The sequence below is a fragment of the Botryllus schlosseri genome, chromosome 14 (assembly GCF_051294905.1).
Source record: "Botryllus schlosseri isolate E-star chromosome 14, Bs_hap1, whole genome shotgun sequence".
Lineage (NCBI taxonomy): Eukaryota > Metazoa > Chordata > Ascidiacea > Stolidobranchia > Styelidae > Botryllus > Botryllus schlosseri.
In genome coordinates this window covers 8,673,564-8,688,475 of record NC_137249.1, presented here as the reverse complement: position 1 = coordinate 8,688,475, position 14,912 = coordinate 8,673,564, and the positions used below count along the sequence as shown (strand labels likewise).

The window sequence follows — 14,912 nt, the reverse complement described above, 5'->3', positions numbered from 1 at the left end:
GTTGTGTTCTAATATGAGTTGTAGTAGAGGGTTAATAAATATTTTCAATATTATTTTCAATTCTAGTGCAATTTGACATTGTGAAGTTATTTCTAACACGCTCATTCCTTGTTTTGACCCTCTTCAAAATCCAAGCGATCTTGGTTTGAAACCACATGAAATCTCTCGTTATCGCTGTTGGCTCAATTAAGTGGCGTGAAAGGATACCATATCTGTCTACTAAGTGATCGAGAAGAATGGCTTACCTTGTTTTATACATAAAACTAGTTATTTGCATGTTATCACGTTATTACAGGCTCGTATGTTCGGAGGATTTTTTGCAATACCGTATGTGAACTTTCAGTCAAAAATAGTTTCAAAAAGTCAACGTTCTTGCTAATATATTATAGAGTATGTTATGGATTTCATACACTGTGCGTGCAGCTATGATGATAATAATATTTTATGCATACATTTTATCTGATAATTATCTGCCGATGGATGAAAATACTTGAACATTAAAACAGCAATAGGCATATTTCAATCGCAATAATTGTTATCGGCTAGGCTCATTGGTTTCCTATCAGCAAGAATGCTGGAGAGTCAAGTTGAACCGAAAAATGTGGGATTATTCGAGTTAATGTGGGCCAGTGATAAATAGAGGCTGTGGTCGGACTGGAATTTTTTGTCATCCGGTTCTATCACAAATGTCACATTTTTCAGTCAGTCCAGTCATTGCCTGTAATGCTAACCGGTTCCCTAGTTTCAAAAATTTCGAGAGGCCATTTTATAGAACCAGTGCGGACCGACTAAATTCGACAATTGTGTGTCTGGTACACGAGGGACGCCAGTTGCGCGTCATTTAATACTGGGGAAAATTGATAATGATCGAATTCTGAATATACTGAAAAAATACAACTTTATCAGCATCTGCTAATAGGAGTAGGCTTATTTGATGCGATATTGAGAGATTACTTTGGAAGAAATATAGTTTTCTTGTAGAAGCCGCAGGTGCATTCAACGTCGACTATACGTGACTACTTCAATTTAGAATCCGTGTCTTATTTCTAGCTCTACGATATTACTCATACGCGTATGGAAGGAGAATATTTCATAGGTGGCTCGAATTTCTGTAATTTTCGACGTAATGGCTTCAATCTCGGAACAACCGGAAATTTGAGATAACATTTTTAGCGTTCGATTTAGAATAAAATCGAATATATATAATATCGTTTAGGTGATTAAAGTTATTTAAGATTTTAATTACAGATGCACGTGTAAGTCGTGTATGGTATACGTTTATCGGAACTTTATATAAATGACGTACTATATATAGTAGATATTTATCGAGCTTATTCAAAGGTTTGCTTCGGACTATATATAGGCGTCACCTTCAATATACTACAGCGAATATGTCCTGCCTGCTACAGTCTCAAATCTGTTCTCGGTCCACGGTTTCTGCTTGTATATTATGCTTCTATTCAGGTTAATTTACTTGTTTGAAGAATATATTTAATGTCGTGAAGTAAGTATACCATATAGCGCGCTTCAGGATCGAGTCAGAGATCTACAACTGCACAACGAAACGAAGTCAATCGACATTGGAGATTCTCCGGACTTTACTGCTTTGGCAATTCGGTTCAGTTCGTATCTCAACTTTCTTAAAAATCTTATCAGATGATTTCAAGACTGCAATTCGGTTTATTCGGCTCCGTGATTTTACTTTAAGCAACATGGCAAAGAGAAAACATGAAATGTAACTATTAAACAGAATAAAAAACTCTATATCCGCACTTCCTTAGAAATTGCAGGAACTGTCCTTCTTCAACCGCTGTTAGGATCTGTAGAAAATAATCATTTGTTGCGTATGAAATTGGCACGCGAATTGTGTTTTGTCAATAAGTCCGTCGTTTCATAAATAAAAGCAATGCAGCATGCATGCATATTTAAACATGTATTGTATCATTAATTTGCATTAGTTATTCTACAGTCGATGGCGGAGAAGTGCTCAGAGGCTAGTATACAAAGAAGCCTGTAATTGCGGCAGATGTATAATTACGCTAAAGTGGGAAATCTATACTTTCACACACACACACACATACACATACATACACACACACACACACACACACACACAAACATACACACACACACACACAAACAAACACACACACACACTCACTCACTCACTCCGTATTCACTCTTTTGTGATACCCATACTTTCACAACAGTAAATCTCAGCCCTAATGTTATATAACTTGAACGACTTCCATTTCGATATATTTGGATTCATTGGTACACTGCGAGAACATTCAATAACTTACGATAGCACCAAAAGCTGTTGAGCGATGAGGAGTCAAAGCAGCATCCGGACTGCTCACACATACTCCGCGTGATTCCAGGAACTCCACAGTCTACTCGATTCGACCAGGACACTGCGCACGGACCTTCCGGTTGAATTTCAGGCGCACTATCGCAGGTACATTCCACTGCTTGCTCGAAAGCGCCGACGCATCCGATGTCTATGGAGCAGCTTCTCCTTTTGGTCTTGTAACATTTCATTCCGTATGGCTGACAAGAACTGTACGGACCCCATTCTAACCATTGAGCGTCCGGTGATCCTGTCGTGGCGTGAGGCGTTTCTTAACAACTATGAATAGGCATAATCTACAACTGTGGTTCTCAAACTTTTTTAGACAGAATTCTCGAATATGAAATTCGGACTGCAGACATAGTAAATACCGAGCTGGAGGTAAAGCGCGCATGGCGCGAAAATTTATTCAGTTGACTGCGGCTTCGCACACCTTTCAGAAGCTTGCGCGCCCCCAGTTTGAGAACCACTGATCTACGAGAATAAAAGTAGGCCTATTCTCACCACATGGATTATGGCCGCATGGGCTCTTCTCTTCCAAAGGTTGAGTACATTGAGGCATTCCCGTCATAGGGCTCGTGCACGTACACGAGCGAATTCTCCTCCTAGATCCTCCGCCACAAGTAACAGAACAGTCCCCAAACGGACCCCAGTTGGTGAGGCACGTGCCGAGGCCACATTTCTGATCGCCGCATTTCTGAGAAAATGTCACTTCCATGTAATACAGCTGGAATATATCACACAATCGGATTATACTTTACCGTTCTTTCTATGCTCAAGCCTGTGCATTGGGTCGCGGATGACGACCCGGATGACGACCCTTGACCTAAGAGTTGAAGTAGTAAAAGAGGGTCTATGCTAGACGAGTTGTTATTGCCCATATTCATGAGCATTAGCATGAGTGACATGTCCGAAGACTGGTCTGTCCCAGAATTGGACAGTAAATTGATGAGAGGCAATATATCGGACATTCCAGACGAATTGTTGCTGCTCATAGAGTTGAGGAGAAGCATGGTGATCAGAGGATCCTGCGAGGATCTGTATGAAGACACCCTTAGTAATATATTTCTCGTTCACTGATTACGGCCAGGCCCACTCACAACCCTCCGCCGTTTCCGCTGGATCCACCCAGACCGCCCCCTCCAACTAACATCAACATCAGCAAGTCATTGGAAGAAGAAGACGTTGAGTTGTCGGTCATTGACGTGAGCAAGAGTAGTGTTGTCAACGAATCGGTATCACCCATACCAGTTGAACCACCTCCAAGAGCGCCCGACATGATTAGCGGAAGAAAGCTGTTACTTGATGAGGAAGATCCTAGCGCATTCATCAGCATGAGAGATGACACATCTAAAGATCTAAAAATATCTACATTTCTTGTCATGTATGACTAATTTAATACGTTTGACAATGATCTAGCACTAAATCACCCAGCGCAAATTTTCCAGCACAGCACGAACACAGGCGTAACTAAATTGGGTTAAAACACTCTTTTCACATTAAAATTGAGTATAATGTAATCCGGACATAGGGCATCGCCATCTGTAATCTAAATCAATCCCGGCCATTCAAAGACTTTCAAGTAATAATGATTGTAATCGGTTATTTTGCACAATCCAGTACATCGTAAAATAGCGATCACGCAATTATCTTTGATCAAAATGAAAATATAAAGCCTCTACCCTATGACAACTAAAGAGACAAGTAACAGGCATAGGTGTAACCAGGATGAAAATTAAGGCCATGTGAAAACTTTTTGCGATAGCAATATCTAACAATAGCGTGACGTCACGGATCTACTGTGACCGAGTGGATGCTGATAAAGTTACGATGTCCAGTCGAATTTTGTTTTAGGCGGGCGAACCCACCTTCGAACTACCAACTGCGCCCCTGGTGATACAGATGCGATAGCTGTGTTGAAACGTCCGTGCTGATAGCGTAATTGCAATATCATCCCGCCATGAACATGACATGATACCGTTGCATTTCTAGCCTCGAACAAATGCGGAAGGCAAAGGTGGCCTACTTAGATTAAAACGTTTTCATGATTCATTAATGTCGATACTCTCGCGATTAGCCGAGTCGATCAGTCTACGGTGTGATCACCACGAGGCAAACATGCGGGGGAGCATTCAGACGGATTAATGTCGCATAACTAGTCTAATTAACGAGTTGGATGTTCGTATGTAGCATGAATATTGAATATTCAAGTATCAAACCATGTATGCAAACTCAGTGGTTTCAATGTAATCGTCTTACTGCACATTTATTTCGGCATATTTCATACATAGTAAAGTAATTATTCGCATTGGAGCCGGGATTCATCCTCGTCCATAATGGACCAGAGATATCATGATATCGCTGACATTGTAGTAATACTAAGGTTACCATATTTTGGAAATCTAAAAAGAGGACACTTTTTCAGAATTTTCAGACTTGCAAACCCGAAGTAGAATTCTCAAAAAATAGTAAATTTTTCCCACTTTGTGGTCGGTTGACTAAAAAAAGAAAAAGGTCAACTTTCTCGCACGGTGCCCATAATACGGTTTTTTCCTTCACGTTATCGGGTGGTTCAAAAAGGTCAACTTACCACTCTGCTCCCGAAATATGCGCCGGAGCGTCACTTCGGTGCTAATTCACCGCGTCTAAGTCGAATTTTGCTATAAATATGTCCAAAATTCACAAAAAAGAGGACAAAATCGCAAAAAAGAGGACAAAAGGGCGTCCTCCGAGGACAATTTCCAAAAAGTCAAAAAAGAGGACGAATCCTCTTCAAAGAGGACGTATGGTAACCCTAAGTAATACGCTATAAACCGTATTTACGTGATGGGGTGATTGTTATGACAGAACCTCGCTCTCGTTTTACGCCATTTTGTTGGAATTATCAAATATAATAGAATGACAAATTTATATAATTCGTTGTTCTTCATTCACAGTTGCAATCTATTGTTTTTATACGCCCAAACACATCTGGTCAATATGGGCGAGGCTGGAAAATGGAAGAAAGAACCGTCAGCGAAAAGTGACGTCATTGATAATTTGTGACGTAACCAAGGAAATATATATACAACACACATTGTATACTTTGTTTTATAGTAACTCAAATAATACCTCAATCGCTATTTAGTCTTTGAACATGTGTAGATACAGAGCCAATCTAAATGCAATCATGAATAATCCTGATTCCGTGGAAACGAGTGGGATTTTGCAGCAATCGCATTCGCTTTGTCAACGGAAGCGGAATCGTCTCTATTAGAGTGATATTGGAACCTTACCTTAATTTCAATCCAAAGCTAGCCTGCTTTATGGTCGTTAACTTTTGAATTTAACAGAACATTTTCGAAATTAAAGCGTGGAGATCGAACTTTGAGAAGCAGTATCGTAATGAAAAATTAGTTCCGGTAGCTAACACAACTTACCCGCCACTAGCAATAAGTGGAAGAAGAGATGAGATGCTAGATGACGATCCGGAGCTTCCCATACTCTCAAGAAGCATCAATGTGGTCAGGTCAATAGATGATCTGAAGTGATACCAATATTAATCAAAGGAAGAGTGCAAACCCAAACGCAATACGGACCCTGATGTCTTGGCGTTGCATTTCCTAACGCGACTGATCATGCATGACGATGAACACGGAGACCAAGGACCCCAATCCGACCAACTGCCAGTATCTTGCGTACCGCTATCCGTTGGATACAGAAATGCTGATGCAGTTGATGCAAAGGCTAACAGAACTAGGTATATTGATTTCATTTCTGTCCGTCAAGTACTGGTATTAATCTTACTTACGGCTAAGAAAACTGCAAAGATACATCCAAAGTTACTAGTGCACCCTGATTCAGTAGACCCCTTGCAAAAATGTTTGAATAAACTATCTGACCGTTTATATAAGCATCCCTCGACAAGTGCATAACTCACAACTTCTTCTTCCGGAGAGATGACATCGTAAATGACTTATTTACTATCGTCGTATAGGGAAGAATTAGAATACTTGGTATTTACAGCTAGTGATTATTAGGTGTAAAACATAGTCATCGTGGGAAACGACTGGAACGATGTCCAATAAAGCAATTACTATTTCTTACAATTCCAAGAATAGGTTCATCGGATTAGTTGACCATCGCCTTGGGATAGTTACAGAGAAATTGGAAAGATTGTCGATTGGCTGGTGGCGCAACATAAGTCATGCGTTATGTCATGGTGATGATATTCGATTACTCAAAAGTGGCATTAACTATATTTGGCGCATATAGTATATCAAGTCTCGTTTTAACGTGATGTTTTGCGTTGCCCGATATTTCGTCCTCCTTATATGCATTGTATGCAGGGCCGTATCAGCACTTCGCCAGCCCCCCCCCAAAACGTTGGTCTTGGGCCCCCCATATGTTGATGAACCAGACTTCTGGAGAGCTTCGCCCCCCAGCCCCCCTCACACTGTTCGCTTAATACCGCTACTTACTTATCCTCTATATTGGGGGCCGTTTAGTGGGTCAGCTTTTCTCGCCTAAACGCGCGAAGCGCGAAAATTTTCTATAATTCATTATTCAATCAGTCAATATGATCGGGAATTGCATATATGTTGCTATCAATTTTTGTCCTCTCTCTGCTCACGTAATCAGATTTACAAGTAGAGCTGAGTGAGGTGTGTTTGAAAAGGTAGGACCCCTCAATATTATAATTAAACATCTTCGGGCGTATACCCGTTGGCAGGAATGAAACAGCACCTCGTCAGGCCCCGCAAAAAATCTTGGGTTTGGGGCTCCCATAGGGTGATAAACCTACCCCCCATCACCTTGTTCGCTTTTGCGACGAAATGAGTTGTACTGCTCAGCGAGCCAGCGCGAAGCGCGAAAATTTTAGAAAATTCATGATAAAATCGGTCAATAAGATCTGGAATTGCATATACATTGCTATCAACTTCTTATCCTCTCTGTTCACGTAATCAGATTTACCGGTAGAGCTGAGTGAGGTGTCTGGGACACTGTAGGGACCTTTGGTATAACTCCTTAACATGATGTTATTTCGTGACCTCCTGTCCGCTATATAAAAAAAAATATAGAATCGCCATAACGTAGGCTACGAAACTAAGAGACGCACACGATTTCAAATTGGTATTTCTTCACTGGCATACAATTTTTTCCTGTGGGATGATATTTGTCTTGTGAGGTTCAGAATGCCAAGACAGTATTTTGTATCTATAACGAAGTTTTCGGTCAGCATTAGGGCAGTCCTTTTTGGCCAAGTTTTTCTTGCTGCCGATTATTCTGGCACCCTTCTTGGAGTCGCATGTTACATGGCCTACTTTATATGACTTGGTTCGTCGTGGCGCGGTAATGGCCAGCGCCAATATGCCCAGTTCTATAAATCTTGCGTATATTTTCTTGAGGGAAGAGAACCCCAAAATCAAGATTATTGGCAACCTGAAATCGCGAAAAATTTTTGAAAAAGTTGCATAAAGTTTCAAAAAATACTCTATAATTTATGCTAATTCACGAAATAATTTTGGGCCCCCTTCGAGCTTGCCCCCTCCCAATTGGGGGGTTTGGGGTGCGGCAGTTATGGGCCTGATTGTATGTATGCATGTAATGTACGTTCCGCAATCACCAAGTGATTTCTGGCTATTCACAGAAAGTTTCGACAGTTTATATGACTTCGTGTGGTTTTCGTAAGCCTTATTAAAGGGGGACTCAAATAGTCGCTTATTCAATTTCTTCCAAGCCCAATGATGAATTAACTGCATAGTTAATGAGTTACTATTCGTTCTGAACCCACTGTGACGTCACGAGAGTAAATATCGTTATCGTGATTAGAATAGTGTTGGGATCAAGTCACTACCTTCGAGTCACGAGTCATGTCGAGTCATTGCACATTTTGACTCGAGTCAAGTCCCGTCAATCGATTTTCGAAGGTGACTCGAGTCAAGCCAAGTCATTCTTTTTTTGGAGGTGACTCGAGTCAAGTCGGGTCAAGTCAAGTCAAGTCACGAGTCAAGTCACAATTCAAGTCAAATTGAGTTTTCAAAGTATGAGAGATGATTCAAAGTCATTACACTTTGCTAGCTATGTGAAAGATAGATTAATTGACCATTTATCTTGAATCAAATACCGAATATAAAGTTAAATATACACGGAAAAAGGCATTGTATCGCTTACGCACACGCAGAACTGCTAATAAATGACGTGATAAGTATAGAACCGAATACGAAGAGAGGTTGAAAAAAATTTATATGGTACAATGGCCTACACTCAGTGGTGGCTTTTGGGGTGGGCGAGGTGGGCAGTCGCCCGCCTCCCCCCCTGGTCGAAGGGCCCCACTCTTTGGTTTATGCGTTTTTTCAGGGATAATAGCGAATAAACATGGGAATCCGTGTACCAAGCAAGAATATGATTCCGTACAGATGTGTCAATCATCATCAAATCGTCTCTGCATTTGTTAGAAAAGTCCCGTATCCCTATAATCATCACGTCTCTGCATGCGGTAGAATTAATTAGTTTTGATGTAGTCTATCCTTGCACACATGCAATAATAGATATGGCCGAATCCAGCATCTAGCCAAACGTTGACGCGGTGAAAGATAGATAATTATAACATATGCGAAAGGGGGGTCTGGGGGGGCAAGTTACGGTTAGATACTTATAAGGGACCCCACGGTAAGTCTCGCCCGGGGCACCCCGTTCATAAGGCCACCACTGCCTACACCACCATCTACACATCCGTGAGAATTTTCACGTACAAACTATACTTGCTCGCTTGAAATCATACAAAAGGATTGGCAAAAGTGAGCACTGCGCAACTTAAGCAATGAGCCGTCTAAGAAACAGAGACACATTGCTATTAGATTAATCTAATACTACGGCAACGTAAGCTGTGATAGTTTTGTTTGCGGTCAATTTATTTGTGATGCAGCAATGGAGGATCAGTGTAACGTAGAATCAGTGGATCACTGGTTGCTCACGCAAGTGACACATGCGTATCTCGAACAATCTGAACATACACAAGACACAGTGATTTAATCGACAACGATTACTTGATGACTTGAAATCGACAAGTAAATTTTGCTCCCAGTAACGAGTCAATGCAGATTTTTGAAGCTCCGAGTCGAGTCAAGTCAAGTCAAGTCAAGTCATCTTTCCAAAGTGACTCGAATCAAGTCAAGTCATACGAAAAAGTTGACTCGAGTCTGACTCGAGTCATCCCAACACTGGATTAGAGTAGGGCTTCCATAAGTCCTCCTGGATTTGTCGTCCTTTTTCAGGTTTTTGAAAATGTCCTCCTCCGACGCCTAAATGCCCTCCTTTTTGGTAATTCGTCCTCCTTTACAGCTTTCACAGCTAGGATAAAGGACAGATTCGACTGAAAATGGGCATAAATGACGATGAATAGCAAAAACGGACGTTCGAGTGGGAAATCGTGAGTCTATCGAAAGAAGTGTTACCGTATTTTGGAATCGGGAAAGGAGGACACTTGTACCAAATCAGAAAAGTTAGTTGATCGAGACTGAAAACAGGCGATTTCGCTATTTTTACTGTGAAATTTGGTGAGTCGACTAAAAATAAACATAAAAAAGGTCATAACTTTCATCCGACTCCCAGTTTACCCACTTTTTACTTAAATATTCCGGAGTTGACTAAAAAAAGTCACTTTCGACCGAGCCCTGAATTTCCCGCTCGAATGTCCGTCTTTGCTATTTAGCGTCATTTATTCCCATTTTCACTCGAATCTGTCCATTATCTTAGCTGTGAAAGCTGTAAAGAAGGAGGAGTTACCAGAAAGGAGGGCATTTAGGCGTCGGAGGAGGACATTTTCAAAAGCCTAAAAAAGTAGGACAAATCTTCCTAAAGGAGGACGTATGGTAACCCTAATCGAAAACGACTTTCTCTTTAGTCAACTTCACAAATTTTCCTGCAAAAATAGTCAAGCCCGCTGATTTCAGTCTTGGACAACTAACTTTTCTCATTTGGTAAAAGTGTCCTCCTATCCCGATTCCAAAGTATGGCAACCCTAGATTAGAGACCGACTGACGATATCGATTCGATATGACACTTTCAAAGAAATATCGTTATCGGTACAGCATGGTAGTAGGGAGAGAGAAAACAATAATCTGGGACTGCTAAGACTGCATGGGTAATAGTTGGATTGCTGGTGGAGTTTTGGGCAATTCCACCGCTGGTACAGCAATATAGGTCGTGGCCGAAATGATGATAGGCCCATTACTGTGTCTTGGCTCATGTGCTGCGTGTGCAATGTATCGCAACACGCTAAAACGAAAGTGACAGGCCCGGACACGTTAACAGGATTTCGGGCCTGGTGTTGAATATTACGAATTTATTTGACGCTTGACCCAATTTGAAAATCCCAGAACTGCCATTCGATAAGTTAGATTTATTTTTGAAAGCAGGTTCACCTAGATTACTAACCTACGGATAGATACGCAACTCTCGCAAAACCCGTCGTTACGCTCGGGCAAGCAGTTACTCTTATTGCTGAGCAATCTAAAAGCAGCATAATTGGTAGTGCTCTAACTGGCGACCAGAGCGCTGAAAATTAATAAAACTGGTCTTAATCGAAAGCTAGTATCGCACTGATTCCGACCATACAAATTAAAATTTTGTCCGAGCAATGGAACCTCCCAAAACAGCCCTCAAAGTCTGAAAATCGGCATTGTTCCTAACAATCGCTTGACGAAATTGGCCATCGTTATGTTCATTGTGTCGGGGCACTGCGATTGTTCGAACAATGCCGATTTTCAGAATTAGTGGACTGTTTAGGGGTGGTTCCATTGACTTGACAAGATTTTAATTTGGATTGTCGGAGTCTGTGCGACATTAGCTTTCGATTAAGACCAATAATATTAAATTTCCGCGCTCTGGTCGCCAGTTAGAGCACTACCAATTATGCTGCTTTTAGATTGCTCTGCAATAAGAGTAACTGCTTGCCGAAGCGTAACCACCAGGAGTTTCGTATCTATCCGTAGGTTAGTATTCTATAGTTCACCGCAAACTCTGACCACTGAACGCAGTATAGGTTTGCCGGGCGGTATGGAGTAGAGGTTGACCGATTACACTGGTCAACAAAATAAAGAAAAAAATTGGCCGAGCATCTGAAAGCCGTTTCTGGGGTTTTCGAGGTTGCTGATTACGAATATCATATTAGTTTTGCCAGATTGGCTCTTGTTCAGAAGATATTTACACCTCTAAAAACCCAAAATTGCTGTATTAACCCTTGAATATTGCACTTGATAGGAAGAAAATCGCAGTTTCTTCTAACTTTATGCTGCGAATTAATAGATAATTGACTATGAAGAGCCCGCATGTTGTTCTCAGTCATTCTATCAATGTTAGCATGACCTGGTACGAAATATTTTTTATCAAAAAAGCAGTTTAACAAGCCTAAAAATAGTACTTTTGCACAATGGAAATACATACTGACCTGTTTCAATTGGTCATTGTAACAAGATTACAGAGGAGTATAAAGTTATAAACTTTGTCATTGAAAAGCTTAACTATAATGCTCATATGCGTCTCATTTCTTTTGACTTTACAATGGATAATTTTCCGCTGAGTCAACAAAGTGGGTATAGCTATATCTCTATCAAACACGAAGCTTTAATCGGGTATCTTTGATAGATTTCAGATTCGAATACGGGATGGAAGATTCCAATTTCATATTAGGAAGGAGTTCACTGCATGTAATTTATCTTGAGATGTAGTAAATAAAACTTTTTAGATGATCACAACGCATCCAACTATACTAACAGTTGGTCCGAAAATTCGTATCTGCATATGGAAAACTTGGAACAAAAATGAGCATAAAAGTTCACTCCGTGTTCAGTCATCTTGATATATTTCCTGTTGATCTGATTGATTAGCAAGGGGAGAGGTTCCACCAAGATATCAAAACAACGAAACAAAGATATTAGGGCAGATGAGATGAACATATTATGGCAGACCATTGCTGGAGCCTTTCGAGAAACTGCACTAAATTGCTTACAGGCGAAAATCGAACAAAGCACAATTGTGATTTAAAATAAATGAATAATATTATATTCCAACTGGTCATTTCAAATTTGCAATGGGTGATGGACGTGAAACTTATTGAATTATTGCCACGTCATTCGAGTATATAGGTAAATACTTATGCACATGACTGGAGTTTATTTATGCACATGATATCCGTGAAAGTCTGTAACTACGATAAATCTAATACCCCTAAATATATCGTTGTTGCTGTATCTTGATTTAAAAGAGTCTCATGTGAGTAAAAACAAGAAGTAGATTGAACTTTTAAACTTTATAGTACGACTGAGCCGATTACCTAACTAGCCATTATACAGCGAAAATGGGAGATTTTGTTCAAAATAGCCCCGTGTGTTATCTCCAAAACAAGAGCCAATTTGAAAAAAACTAAGGCCATATTGATATTCGGATTCAGTGCCCTTCAGAACCCTTAAAATCACTATTGGGCTACTTCGTTCGCCTAAAAATATGTGATGACCAGTATTATCGACCTGGCCGACTATCGAGGCCGATATTTGGAACTTTACCGGTTATCGATATCGGCCTATGAAGGCCGACATTTGATATATAAAATAAATTCAAAAATATTTAAAATTCAATACTCCGTGTTCTCAATCTCAAGAAATCGACGACGCAAATGGCGATACGTGACAGATTTACCCTTGCAGGACGAGTTTAACTGGGTGAGCATGCAGAGAAACTATGCTTCCTGCATTACAATCTTGGACTGATCTGCAATTCTGTATCACGTTTTGCTTTCTGGGTTATCCCAATTTTCAATGAACATGCACATTGCAAAATTAAGCAATAATTCTTTTTGATTTGAGCTTTCTTGTTTGTTGTTCAGCTTTCTGTGGCATGTACAAGTGCCATCCTGCCTAATATATAATATTTTTGTCGAAATGGTTCTCTGCTCCTACCATAATAATATCGGTTATCGGCCTTGCGAATGTGTCGATAAATAGGCTAATAATCGATGTCGGCCTGCGCAAAAATCAATATCGGTCGACCTCTAGTATGGAGCACCACATGCATTGTGCCAGCGTTCTATAATATATTCGTCCTGTCCTCACTGAAGAGTTTTGAATTCAGTGCTTCATCATGACGCATAATAAATATTTATTACGTTATAGGCATCAAACGCTCTTACCAACGACACATTCAAATCCTATAATCCCACAATCAAAAAGGCGAGTAAAGATGCAAACAGGTGGAGCAACAACTGTCTATAAATAATCTGATATGATCTGATATCAGTGATAAATATTACAGCAGTATCGTATATGGGGTAGTGGGTATCGGGCGGAAAAACTTTTATCTATGCTCGCTCCGGATTTGCGTCTGTTTCCGGTTCAGCTGATGTTCCATTTTGCAAGCGACCTGAAGAAAATAAAAGTTGAAACCTCGCCACTAATCAGACAGCGAGAGAGACACTTTTACTCAGGACATACTTGAGGAGTCCGCTGTGTGAAAGCACCATATAAGACCGTCCTCTGCGTCGTCGTAACAACATCCTCGGTCTCTGCAATCCTAAAATGATTTCGTCTCATATCAGTCTGTGTCTCTGAATAGAGCGCTGGTTCTCAACCATGTGGTAAACGAAGGAAATATTCTGCTACGTTCGTCAAATTACTTTTAATTAAGACAGCTGATTCTGCTAATTAGCGCTGTTCGTTCACCACATCGCGCAGTCAATGGGTTCCTCCCCGGCGAACGTATTAGCAAGGCGGAATTAATGGCATAACTAGGTTGAAACATAAGTTATTCACTGATTGATTCCTGTATTGCTTATTCACTTTGATCCAGATCTCCAAGTTTCCAGGACTGCCAACAAACTATCAGGTCGTAAGAACAGATGCTATCTTCAACTCTCGTTATGAGACTCCGTAGTAGAATAGAAAAGCTAAGTTCCGATGTGGTGCGCAAACATCGGAACGCTGGAATAAGGCGATTTATGAAAGGGATTACCGTGAGCGAGATTCCCGGGAAGCCACAATCGTCTCTATCCTCAATGGCGGCGGTGAAGTTACATGCTGTATAGAGAAGAAACTGGTATACTTTACACGTCATGGTACAATAATACAAAGACATGGTTACTCGTTACGCAATGGAACGTGTAACATGTAAAGTGAATCTTCACTGTACAATCTCTGAACCGATATTAATATCGGTCCAGCATATAATTTTGCTCGGTATACGGTAGAGATTACTCACCAGGACATGGATCTGCTGTGCATGGTTTGTGTTGCAATGAGTCTCCCGTGCAGCCGCTTTCCGATAAGCAACTGCGAAGTCTTATTTGCCTTCCGACTCCGCATGTCGCTGTGCAAGTACTATACGGACCCCAACTCCCCCACTCCGAAGCTAAATATTAAACGTATGAGGTTGCAAGCAATTTTGTGTACATGTCGCTGAAAAACACAGGGCTGGCGATAAGAAATAGGCTACACTTCACTTCTACAACACGTCGTAGCGTCGACTATAGCCTATGTTACACGGGCTCCGAACTATGAACGATTGCAGTCTTGCGACATCTAACAATACA

At 40.7% G+C, this 14,912-nt stretch overlaps 1 protein-coding gene across 1 annotated transcript in view; it reads right to left on the bottom strand.

The window, feature by feature from the left end:
* Positions 1–1,803: 1,803 nt before the first annotated feature.
* Positions 1,804–14,912, bottom strand: part of LOC145456001 (uncharacterized) — a 30,492-nt gene continuing 17,383 nt past the window's right edge. Inside the window, exons 14-24 of the mRNA XM_080334033.1 lie at positions 14,582–14,731; positions 14,336–14,400; positions 13,819–13,897; positions 13,689–13,747; positions 5,929–6,113; positions 5,770–5,871; positions 3,451–3,708; positions 3,112–3,388; positions 2,855–3,047; positions 2,304–2,600; positions 1,804–1,820 (exon numbers count right to left, since the gene is read on the bottom strand). Coding sequence (XP_080190159.1) covers positions 1,804–1,820; positions 2,304–2,600; positions 2,855–3,047; positions 3,112–3,388; positions 3,451–3,708; positions 5,770–5,871; positions 5,929–6,113; positions 13,689–13,747; positions 13,819–13,897; positions 14,336–14,400; positions 14,582–14,731 — 1,682 coding nt within the window. The remainder of the gene's footprint in view (positions 1,821–2,303; positions 2,601–2,854; positions 3,048–3,111; positions 3,389–3,450; positions 3,709–5,769; positions 5,872–5,928; positions 6,114–13,688; positions 13,748–13,818; positions 13,898–14,335; positions 14,401–14,581; positions 14,732–14,912) is intronic.